Source organism: Pseudophryne corroboree, chromosome 7 (assembly GCF_028390025.1).
Source record: "Pseudophryne corroboree isolate aPseCor3 chromosome 7, aPseCor3.hap2, whole genome shotgun sequence".
Classification (NCBI taxonomy): Eukaryota; Metazoa; Chordata; class Amphibia; order Anura; family Myobatrachidae; genus Pseudophryne; species Pseudophryne corroboree.
This window is the reverse complement of record NC_086450.1, coordinates 237825728-237838259: the sequence shown is the minus strand read 5'-3', so window position 1 is coordinate 237838259 and position 12532 is coordinate 237825728. Positions and strand designations below refer to the sequence as shown.

The 12532-nt window shown below is 49.1% G+C and overlaps 1 protein-coding gene across 4 annotated transcripts in view; it reads left to right on the top strand.

Moving 5' to 3' along the window:
* Positions 1-12532, top strand: part of IQCB1 (IQ motif containing B1) — a 352259-nt gene that overhangs the window by 96893 nt on the left and 242834 nt on the right. For all 4 annotated transcript variants that reach the window (XM_063934042.1, XM_063934043.1, XM_063934041.1 and 1 more), the window contains 2 exons: positions 962-1074; positions 1164-1326. In XM_063934042.1, the coding sequence (XP_063790112.1) occupies positions 966-1074; positions 1164-1326 (272 nt within the window). In that variant the 5' untranslated portion in view covers positions 962-965. The remainder of the gene's footprint in view (positions 1-961; positions 1075-1163; positions 1327-12532) is intronic.

The window sequence follows — 12532 nt, the reverse complement described above, 5'->3', positions numbered from 1 at the left end:
CCCTCAGGGCAGTGGATTATCTGACTGATAAACAACATAAGTAAGCATATATTGACGGCTCCCCTCTTAACCCAAGATCTCCAGGGTAGTAAATATTTCGACAGCAGTAACATCAGTATAACATGACATGCAATGCACAGTCCCAGCATTTGGGAATTCAATTGTGTATCATAATGTCTCGTACCTCTATTTTCTAACATTTTCCTAACAACCAAAACTATGGTGGGCACCAACTAAGCCTAGTGGTGCGCACACTGAACACTATCAAAAATAAGCACTGAAGTAGTAAGAATATATACTTTTAGGTTAATACAGAATTAACTAAACTTAAGCTGTTTTTAATAGTATTTTATATGGGATTTATTGTGGGCTGGTGGGTTATGATGTTTTTTTTCACATTAGTGGATGTGGTTGTTAATGTGTAGAGTTTTTCACTGTAAAAATGTGATTCCGTTATTGGTGGAATTTCCCAAAGTTGCATTCTCAGGGTTTGGATGTGTATGCGAAGACGTATTCTCTGTTGTGTAATGGTGCATTCTCAGGGTTTAGATGTGTATGTGAAGGAGTGTTCTGGGGGGTGCATTATCTGGGTTTGGATGACTATGAGAAGTCGTGTTCTTGGTGTGGATGAGTGGTTGAAGGTGCACTGTCTGGGTAGGAATGGGCGGTTGAAGGTGCACTGTCTGGGTAGGAATGGGCGGTTGAAGGTGCACTGTCTGGGTAGGAATGAGCGGTTGAAGGCGCACTGTCTGGGTAAGAATGAGTGGTTGGAGGTGCACTTTGTGGGTAGGAATGAGCGGTTGAAGGTACATTGTCGGCATGTCAGTGAATGCATGGTACTGTTGAATCTGTGTCTCGGGTGTGGAAATAATAAGAGCTATTGATAACCAATTGATTATGTACATTAATTAAATCCCCCCCCCCCCCCAGACCTCTATTAACATGTTTGTTGTCACATCAGAAAGATGAGTGAGAAACCATCGGAGACTGTGGATCGCAGGATATTGGAACTAGCCTCTAAACTAACTGAGAGCAGCAATGGATCAGTCCCAGTCTTGTTGCTGAATATAAAAGGTAAGCTCATTAATGTCCTCGGCTACAGTATATTAGTTTTGCTTTTCTTATGCTAATATTTGCTTAATAATTATTTGCTCTGTCCACAGAGATTTTAAAAGGTGTGGCGGCTGGAAGCAAACAGTTGTGGACACTTAAAGAGGATTTATATTATTATGGCCTTACCCAGTATTGTGTTTTAGTTTTGAAACAAGACTATAGCCGTGTGGAAGGATGCTGGGTGACAGCTGCTAATCTCGCTGATGTATTGAGGTAATGCGCTGTACAGACAAAGCACATTTAAAGGAGACGTCCTAATTCAAAACCGGCAATCGTATACAGTACATGTGTGTGTATATATACTCCAATTTTATATGTTTCATATGTTAAGTTTGCTTGCCTTCCTGTTAGAGTTGATTAGTCCTGTGCTACCTTCTCCAGCACAGCATTATCTTCTGTTTTGTAGGAGATAGATATGCAGTCAGTGAGAGCCCTGGTTGTGATACTTGTGAATGATAACTGGAAATGAGGAAGCCAGTTACTCATGTAATCCGTGAGCAGCCAGTGGCTTACATATGATTGGTCGCTAAATTGTTTTCATGTTATCTGTCATTATTATTATTTATTATTTCTCTAACGTCCTAGTGGATGCTGGGGACTCCGTAAGGACCATGGGGAATAGACGGGCTCCGCAGGAGACATGGGCACCCCAAGAAAGAATTTAGATTCTGGTGTGCTCTGGCTCCTCCCTCTATGTCCCTCCTCCAGACCTCAGTTTGAATCTGTGCCCGGACGAGCTGGGTGCTGTTCAGTGAGCTCTCCTGAGCTTGCTGTAAGAAAGTATTTTGTTAGGTTTTTTATTTTCAGGGAGCTCTGCTGGCAACAGACTCCCTGCATCGTGGGACAGAGGGGAGAGAAGTAGCCCTACTCTCTGAAGCTAGGTCCTGCTTCTTAAGCTACTGTACACCATTAGCTCCAGAGGGATCGTACACAGGATCTCACCCTCGTCGTCCGATCCCAGAGCCGCGCCGCCGTCCCCCTCGCAGAGACGGAAGACAGAAGCCGGGTGAGTATGAGAAGCAAGAAGACTTCGAAATCGGCGGCAGAAGACTCCGTTCTTCACATGAGGTAACGCACAGCACTGCAGCTGTGCGCCATTGCTCCAAACACACCTCACATACTCCGGTCACTGTAAGAGTGCAGGGCGCAGGGGGGGGGGGGGCGCCCTGGGCAGCATATGGACCTCTGTTGGCAAAAGTACTCATATATACAGTTGGGCACTGTATATATGTATGAGCCCCCGCCAAAAAGATATGTATTTTAGCTGGACAGAAGCCCGCCGTCGAGGGGGCGGGGCTTCTCCCTCAGCACTCACCAGCGCCATTTTTTCTCCACAGCTCCGCTGAGAAGAAGCTCCCCAGGCTCTCCCCTGCAGATCACGGTAGAAAAGGGTAAAAGGAGAGGGGGGGCACATAATTAGGCGCTAAAAACACAATATACAGCAGCTACTGGGTTAACATTAAGTTACTGTGTTATTCCTGGGTTATATAGCGCTGGGGTGTGTGCTGGCATACTCTCTGTCTCACCAAAGGGCCTTGTGGGGGAACTGTCTTCAAAAAGGGCATTCCCTGTGTGTGTGGTGTGTCGGTACGCTTGTGTCGGCATGTCTGATGAGGAAGGCTATGTGGAAGCAGAGCGGGAGCAAATGAATGTGGTGTCTCTGCCGACGGCACCGACACCTGATTGGATGGATATGTGGAAGGTTTTAAATGATAATGTTAATTCCTTGCATAAAAGGTTAGACAAAGCTGAAACCTCAGGACAGTAGGGTCCCAACCCATGCCTGATCCTTTGTCGCAGAGGCCGACAGGGTCTCAGAAGCGCCCACTATCCCAAATTATTGACACGGATACCGACATTGATTCTGACTCCAGTGTTGATTACGATGATGCAAAGTTACAGCCCAAATTGGCTAAATCCATCCGTTATATGATTATAGCAATTAAGGATGTGTTGCACATCACAGAGGAAACCCCAGTCCCTGACAGGAGGCTTCATGTGTATGGGGAAAAGAAGCCGGAGGTAACCTTTCCCCCCTCACACGAGCTAAATGAGTTATGTGAAAAGGCTTGGGAATCTCCAGATAAAAAACTGCAGATTTCCAAAAAGATTCTTATGGCGTATCCTTTCCCGCCAACGGACAGGTTACGCTGGGAATCCTCCCCTAGGGTGGACAAAGCTTTGACACGCTTATCCAAGAAGGTAGCCCTGCCGTCACAGGATATGGCTACCCTCAAAGATGCTGCGGATCGCAAACAGGGGGTTACCCTGAAGTCCATTTATACACATTCAGGTACCTTACTGAGGCCAGCAATCGCGTCGGCTTGGGTGTGTAGTGCTGTAGCAGCATGGACGGATACCTTATCTGAGGAACTTGATACCTTAGACAAGGATACTATATTAATGACCCTGGGTCATATTAAAGACGCTGTCCTTTATATGAGAGATGCTCAGAGAGACATTAGCCTACTAGGTTCTAGAATAAATGCTATGTCGATTTCTGCCAGAAGGGTCCTGTGGACTCGGCAATGGACAGGTGATGCCGACTCAAAAAGGCACATGGAGGTTTTACCTTACAAGGGTGAGGAATTGTTTGGGGAGGGTCTCTTGGACCTGGTCTCCACAGCTACGGCTGGGAAGTCAAATTTTTTGCCATATGTTTCCTCACAACCTAAGAAAGCACCGTATTACCAAATGCAGTCCTTTCGATCACAGAAAAACAAAGTCCGAGGTGCGTCCTTTCTTGCCAGAGGCAGGGGCAGATGAAAGAAACTGCACAACACAGCTAGTTCCCAGGAACAGAAGTCCTCTCCGGCTTCCACTAAATCCACCGCATCACGCTGGGGCTCCACAGGCGGATCTAGGCCCGGTGGGGGCGCTTCTCCGAAATTTCAGCCACAAGTGGGTTCACTCCCAGTTGGATCCCTGGGCAATAGAAATTGTGTCTCAGGAATACAAGCTGGAATTCGAAGAGATGCCCCCTCACCGATACCTCAAGTCGGCCCTGCCAGCTTCCCCCTTAGAGAGGGAAATAGTGTTAACTGCAATTCACAAATTGTATCTTCAACAGGTGGTGGTCAAGGTTCCCCTCCTTCAACAAGGAAAGGGTTATTATTCGACCATGTCTGTGGTACCGAAACCGGACGGTTCGGTCAGACCCATATTGAATTTAAAATCCCTGAACATGTACCTAAAAAGGTTCCGGTTCAAGATGGAATCGCTGAGAGCGGTCATCGCAAGCCTGGAAGGGGGGGATTTTATGGTGTCTCTGGACATAAAGGATGCATACCTTCATGTCCCAATTTATCCACCTCATCAGGCGTACCTCAGATTTGTGGTACAGGATTGTCATTACCAATTTCAGACGTTGCCGTTTGGTCTCTCCACGGCTCAGAGAATATTTACCAAGGTAATGGCGGAAATGATGGTACTCCAGCGGAAGCAAGGGGTCACAATTATCCCATACTTGGACGATTTCCTCATAAAAGCGAGGTCAAGAGAACAGTTGCTGATCAGCGTAGCACGTTCTCTGGAAGTGTTACGGCAACACGGCTGGATTCTGAATATTCCAAAGTCGCAGTTAATTCCTACGACTCGTCTGCCTTTCCTGGGCATGATTCTGGACACAGGCCAGAAAAGGGTTTATCTCCCGATAGAGAAGGTTCAGGAACTAATGACACTGGTCAGGGGCCTATTAAAACCAAAACAGGTGTCAGTACATCACTGCACTCGAGTCCTGGGAAAGATGGTGGCATCATGCGAGGCTATTCCCTTCGGCAGGTTCCATGCGAGGACCTTTCAATGGGACTTACTGGACAAATGGTCCGGATCACATCTTCAGATGCATCGGTTAATCACCCTATCCCCCAGGGCCAGGGTGACTCTCCTGTGGTGGCTGCAGAGTGCTCACCTTCTCGAGGGCCGCAGATTCGGCATTCAGGACTGGGTCCTGGTGACCACGGATGCAAGCCTCCGAGGGTGGGGAGCAGTCACACAGGGAAGAAATTTCCAAGGTCTGTGGTCAAGTCAGGAGACTTGCCTTCACATCAACATCCTGGAACTAAGGGCCATTTACAACGCCCTACGTCAAGCAGAGACCCTGCTTCGCGGTCAACCAGTTCTGATTCAGTCAGACAACATCACCGCTGTGGCTCATGTAAACCGACAAGGCGGCACAAGGAGCAGGGTGGCGATGGCGGAAGCCACCAGAATTCTTCGCTGGGCGGAGAATCATGTAAGCGCACTGTCAGCAGTGTTCATCCCGGGGGTAGACAACTGGGAAGCAGACTTCCTCAGCAGGCACGACCTCCACCTGGGGGAGTGGAAACTTCATCAAGAAGTCTTCGCACAGGTTGCAAGTCGGTGGGAACTGCCACAGGTGGACATGATGGCATACCGCCTCAACAAGAAACTACAGAGGTATTGCGCCAGGTCAAGAGACCCTCAGGCGATAGCTGTAGACGCCCTGGTGACACCGTTGGTGTTCCAATCGGTCTATGTATTTCCTCCTCTTCCTCTCATACCCAAGGTGTTGAGAATCATAAGAAAAAGAGGAGTGAGAACAATACTCATTGTTCCGGATTGGCCAAGAAGGACTTGGTATCCAGATCTGCAAGAAATGCTCACAGAGGACCCGTGGCCTCTTCCTCTAAGACAGGACTTGTTGCAACAAGGGCCCTGTCTGTTCCAAGACTTACCGCGGCTGCGTTTGACGGCATGGCGGTTGAACGCCGGATACTAGCGGAAAAAGACATTCCAGATGAGGTCATTCCTATGCTGATAAAGGCTAGGAAGGACGTGATAGCTCAACATTATCACCGTATATGGCGAAAATATGTTGCTTGGTGTGAGGCCAGGAATGCCCCTACGGAGGAATTCCAGCTGGGCCTTTTCCTTCACTTCCTGCAGTCAGGAGTGACTTTGGGCCTAAAATTGGGTTCCATTAAGGTCCAGATTTCAGCCCTATCCATTTTCTTTCATAAAGAGCTGGCTTCTCTACCTGAAGTTCAGACGTTTGTTAAGGGAGTGCTGCATATTCAGCCCCTTTTGTGCCCCCGGTGGCACCTTGGGATCTTAATGTGGTGTTGAGTTTCCTGAAATCCCACTGGTTTGAACCACTCAAAACGGTGGAATTGAAATATCTTGCATGGAAGGTGGTCATGCTACTAGCATTGGCTTCGGCTAGGCGTGTGTCAGAATTAGCGGCTTTGTCACATAAAAGCCCCTATCTGGTTTTCCATGCGGATAGAGCAGAGTTGCGGACCCGTCCACAATTTCTGCCAAAAGTGGTTTCATCCTTTCATATAAACCAACCTATTGTGGTGCCTGTGGCTACTACTGACTTGGAGGATTCTGAGTTACTTGATGTGGTCAGGGCTTTGAAGGTTTATGTAGCCAGAACGGCTAGGGTCAGGAAAACAGAATCTTTGTTTATCCTGTATGCTTCCAACAAGCTTGGTGCTCCTGCTTCAAAGCAAACTATTGCTCGCTGGATCTGTAACACGATTCAGCAGGCTCATTCTGCGGCTGTATTGCCGCTGCCAAAATCAGTTAAGGCCCATTCCACTAGGAAGGTGGGCTCTTCTTGGGCGGCTGCCCGAGGGTTCTCGGCATTACAGCTGTGCCGAGCAGCTACTTGGTCAGGTTCAAACACTTTTTTGCAAAGTTCTACAAGTTTGAAACCCTGGCTGAGGAGGACCTTGTGTTTGCTCATTCGGTGCTGCAGAGTCATCCGCACTCTCCCGCCCGTTTGGGAGCTTTGGTATAATCCCCATGGTCCTTACGGAGTCCCCAGCATCCACTAGGACGTTAGAGAAAATAAGATTTTACTTACCGGTAAATCTATTTCTCGTAGTCCATAGTGGATGCTGGGCGCCCGTCCCAAGTGCGGACTTCTTCTGCAATACTTGTATATAGTTATTGCTGCAATAAGGGCTATGTTATTGTTGCATCAGGGTTGAACTGATGCTCTGTTGTTGTTCATACTGTTGACTGGGTAAGTTTATCACAAGTTATACGGTGTGATTGGTGTGGCTGGTATGAGTCTTGCCCTGGATTTCCAAAATCCTTTCCTTGTACTGTCAGCTCTTTCGGGCACAGTTTCTCTGGCTGAGGTCTGGAGGAGGGACATAGAGGGAGGAGCCAGAGCACACCAGAATCTAAATTCTTTCTTGGGGTGCCCATGTCTCCTGCGGAGCCCGTCTATTCCCCATGGTCCTTACGGAGTCCCCAGCATCCACTACGGACTACGAGAAATAGATTTACCGGTAAGTAAAACCTTATTTCTCTGACGTCCTAGTGGATGCTGGGACTCCGTCAGGACCATGGGGATTAGCGGCTCCGCAGGAGACAGGGCACAAAAATAAAAGCTTTAGGACTAGGTGGTGTGCACTGGCTCCTCCCCCCATGACCCTCCTCCAAGCCTCAGTTAGGTTTTTGTGCCCGTCCGAGCAGGGTGCAATCTAGGTGGCTCTCCTAAAGAGCTGCTTAGAAAAAGTTATTAGGTTTTTTATTTTCAGTGAGTCCTGCTGGCAACAGGCTCACTGCAACGAGGGACTTAGGGGAGAAGAAGTGAACTCACCTGCGTGCAGGATGGATTGGCTTCTTAGGCTACTGGACACCATTAGCTCCAGAGGGATCGAACACAGGCCCAGCCATGGAGTCCGGTCCCGGAGCCGCGCCGCCGACCCCCTTGCAGATGCCGAAAAGTGAAGAGGTCCAGAAACCGGCGGCAGAAGACTTTTCAGTCTTCATGAGGTAGCGCACAGCACTGCAGCTGTGCGCCATTGTTGTCAGCACACTTCACACCAGCGGTCACTGAGGGTGCAGGGCGCTGGGGGGGGGCGCCCTGGGCAGCAATGATAATACCTTGTTCTGGCTAAAAATACATCACATATAGCCCCTGGGGCTATATGGATGTATTTAACCCCTGCCAGGTCTCACAAACACCGGGAGAAGAGCCCGCCGAAATAGGGGGCGGGGCCTATCTCCTCAGCACACAGCGCCATTTTCCTGCACAGCTCCGCTGCGAGGAAGGCTCCCAGGACTCTCCCCTGCACTGCACTACAGAAACAGGGTAAAAAAACAGAGAGGGGGGGCACTTTTTTGGCGATATTGATATATTAAGCTGCTATAAAGGAAACAACACTTCTGTAGGGTTGTTCCTATATATATTTATAGCGCTTGGGTGTGTGCTGGCAAACTCTCCCTCTGTCTCCCCAAAGGGCTAGTGGGGTCCTGTCTTCGATAAGAGCATTCCCTGTGTGTCTGCTGTGTGTCGGTACGTGTGTGTCGACATGTATGAGGACGATGTTGGTGTGGAGGCGGAGCAATTGCCGGTAATGGTGATGTCACCCCCTAGGGAGTCGACACCGGAATGGATGGCTTTGTTTATGGAATTACGTGATAATGTCAGCACGTTACAAAAATCAGTTGACGTCATGAGACGGCCGGCAAACCAGTTAGTACCTGTCCAGGCGTCTCAGACACCGTCAGGGGCTGTAAAACGCCCTTTACCTCAGTCGGTCGACACAGACCCAGACACGGACACCGAATCTAGTGTCGACGGTGAAGAAACAAACGTATTTTCCAGTAGGGCCACACGTTATATGATCACGGCAATGAAGGAGGCTTTGCATATCTCTGATACTGCAAGTACCACAAAAAGGGGTATTTTGTGGGGTCTGAAAAAACTACCTGTAGTTTTTCCTGAATCAGAGGAATTGAATGAAGTGTGTGATGAAGCGTGGGTTAACCCCGATAGAAAACTGCTAATTTCAAAGAAGTTATTGGCATTATATCCTTTCCCGCCAGAGGTTAGGGCGCGCTGGGAAACACCCCCTAGGGTGGATAAGGCACTCACACGCTTATCAAAACAAGTGGCGTTACCGTCTCCTGAAACGGCCGCCCTCAAGGATCCAGCTGATAGGAGGCTGGAAACTACCCTGAAAAGTATATACACTCATACTGGTGTTATACTGCGACCAGCCATCGCCTCAGCATGGATGTGCAGTGCTGGGGTGGTTTGGTCGGATTCCCTGACTGAAAATATTGATACCCTGGATAGGGACAGTATTTTATTGACTATAGAGCAATTAAAGGATGCTTTTCTTTATATGCGAGATGCTCAGAGGGATATTTGCACTCTGGCATCGAGAGTAAGTGCGATGTCCATATCTGCCAGAAGAAGTTTATGGACGCGACAGTGGTCAGGTGATGCGGATTCCAAACGGCATATGGAAGTATTGCCGTATAAAGGGGAGGAATTATTTGGGGTCGGTCCATCGGATTTGGTGGCCACGGCAACAGCCGGGAAATCCACCTTTTTACCTCAGGTCCCCTCCCAACAGAAAAAGACACCGTCTTTTCAGCCGCAGTCCTTTCGTTCCTATAAGAACAAGCGGGCAAAAGGACAGTCATATCTGCCCCGAGGCAAAGGAAAGGGTAAGAGAGTGCACCAAGCAGCTCCCTCCCAGGAGCAGAAGCCCTCCCCGGCTTCTGCAAAGCCCTCAGCATGACGTTGGGGCTTTACAAGCGGACTCAGGGGCGGTGGGGGGTCGACTCAAGAATTTCAGCGCACAGTGGGCGCACTCACAGGTGGACCCCTGGATCCTGCAGGTAGTATCTCAGGGTTACAGGTTGGAATTCGAGAAGTCTCCCCCTCGCCGGTTCCTAAAGTCTGCTCTGCCAACGTCTCCCTCAGACAGGGCGACGGTATTGGAAGCCATTCACAAGCTGTATTCTCAGCAGGTGATAGTCAAGGTACCCCTCCTACAACAGGGAAAGGGGTATTATTCCACACTATTTGTGGTACCGAAGCCGGACGGCTCGGTAAGACCTATTCTAAATCTGAAATCTTTGAACCTGTACATACAAAAATTCAAGTTCAAGATGGAGTCACTCAGAGCAGTGATAGCGAATCTGGAAGAAGGGGACTTTATGGTGTCTCTGGACATCAAGGATGCTTACCTGCATGTCCCAATTTGCCCTTCACATCAAGGGTACCTCAGGTTCGTGGTGCAAAACTGTCATTATCAGTTTCAGACGCTGCCGTTTGGATTGTCCACGGCACCTCGGGTCTTTACCAAGGTAATGGCCGAAATGATGTTTCTTCTGCGAAGAAAAGGCGTATTAATTATCCCTTACTTGGACGATCTCCTGATAAGGGCAAGGTCCAGAGAACAGCTGGAGGACGTAGTAGCACTAACCCAAGTAGTGCTGCAACAGCACGGGTGGATTCTGAATTTTCCAAAATCTCAATTGACCCCGACGACACGTCTGCTGTTCCTGGGAATGATTCTGGACACGGTTCAGAAAAAGGTGTTTCTTCCGGAGGAGAAAGCCAGGGAGTTATCCGAACTTGTCAGGAACCTCCTAAAACCAGGAAAAGTGTCTGTGCATCAATGCACAAGAGTCCTGGGAAAAATGGTGGCTTCTTACGAAGCGATTCCATTCGGCAGATTCCACGCACGAACTTTTCAGTGGGATCTGCTGGACAAATGGTCCGGATCGCATCTGCAGATGCATCAGCGGATAACTTTGTCTCCACGGAGATTCGGCATACAGGACTGGGTCCTGGTGACCACGGATGCCAGTCTGAGAGGCTGGGGAGCGGTCACACAAGGAAGAAACTTCCAGGGAGTGTGGTCAAGCCTGGAGATGTCTCTTCACATAAATATACTGGAGCTAAGAGCGATTTACAATGCTCTAAGCCTGGCAAAACCCCTGCTTCAGGGTCAGCCGGTGTTGATCCAGTCGGACAACATCACGGCAGTCGCCCACGTAAACAGACAGGGTGGCACAAGAAGCAGGAGGGCAATGGCAGAAGCTGCAAGGATTCTTCGCTGGGAGGAAGATCATGTGATAGCACTGTCAGCAGTGTTCATTCCGGGAGTGGACAACTGGGAAGCGGACTTCCTCAGCAGACACGATCTACACCCGGGAGAGTGGGGACTTCATCCAGAAGTCTTCCACATGATTGTGAACCGTTGGGAAAAACCAAAGGTGGATATGATGGCGTCCCGCCTCAACAAAAAACTGGACAGGTATTGCGCCAGGTCAAGAGACCCTCAGGCAATAGCTGTGGACGCTCTGGTAACACCGTGGGTGTTCCAGTCAGTGTATGTGTTTCCTCCTCTGCCTCTCATACCAAAAGTACTGAGAATTATACGGCAAAGGGGAGTAAGAACGATACTCGTGGCTCCGGATTGGCCAAGAAGAACTTGGTACCCGGAACTTCAGGAGATGCTCACGGAAGATCCGTGGCCTCTACCTCTAAGACGGGACCTGCTTCAGCAGGGACCGTGTCTATTCCAAGACTTACCGCGGCTGCGTTTGACGGCATGGCGGTTGAACGCCGAACTCTAAGGGAAAAAGGCATTCCGGAAGAGGTCATCCCTACCCTGGTAAAAGCCAGGAAGGAGGTGACTGCACAACATTATCACCGCATTTGGAGAAAATATGTTGCGTGGTGTGAGGCCAGGAAGGCCCCGACGGAGGAATTTCAACTGGGTCGATTCCTACATTTCCTGCAAACAGGATTGTCTATGGGCCTCAAATTAGGGTCCATTAAGGTTCAAATTTCGGCCCTATCGATTTTCTTCCAGAAAGAATTGGCTTCAGTTCCTGAAGTCCAGACTTTTGTAAAAGGAGTACTACATATACAGCCCCCGGTTGTGCCCCCAGTGGCTCCGTGGGATCTTAATGTAGTTTTGGATTTTCTCAAATCCCATTGGTTTGAGCCACTCAAATCGGTGGATTTGAAATATCTTACATGGAAAGTAACCATGCTACTGGCCCTGGCTTCAGCCAGGAGAGTGTCAGAATTGGCGGCTTTATCGTATAAAAGCCCATATCTGATTTTCCATTCGGACAGGGCAGAACTGCGGACGCGTCCTCAGTTTCTGCCTAAGGTGGTTTCAGCGTTTCACCTGAACCAGCCTATTGTGGTGCCTGCGGCTACTAGCGATTTGGAGGATTCCAAGTTGCTGGACGTTGTCAGGGCATTGAAAATATATATTTCAAGGACGGCTGGAGTCAGAAAATCTGACTCGCTGTTTATACTGTATGCACCCAACAAGCTGGGTGCTCCTGCTTCTAAGCAGACGATTGCTCGTTGGATTTGTAGCACAATTCAACTTGCACATTCTGTGGCAGGCCTGCCACAGCCTAAATCTATCAAGGCCCATTCCACAAGGAAGGTGGGCTCATCTTGGGCGGCTGCCCGAGGGGTCTCGGCATTACAACTCTGCCGAGCAGCTACGTGGTCGGGGGAGAACACGTTTGTAAAATTCTACAAATTTGATACCCTGGCTAAAGAGGACCTGGAGTTCTCTCATTCGGTGCTGCAGAGTCATCCGCACTCTCCCGCCCGTTTGGGAGCTTTGGTATAATCCCCATGGTCCTGACGGAGTCCCAGCAT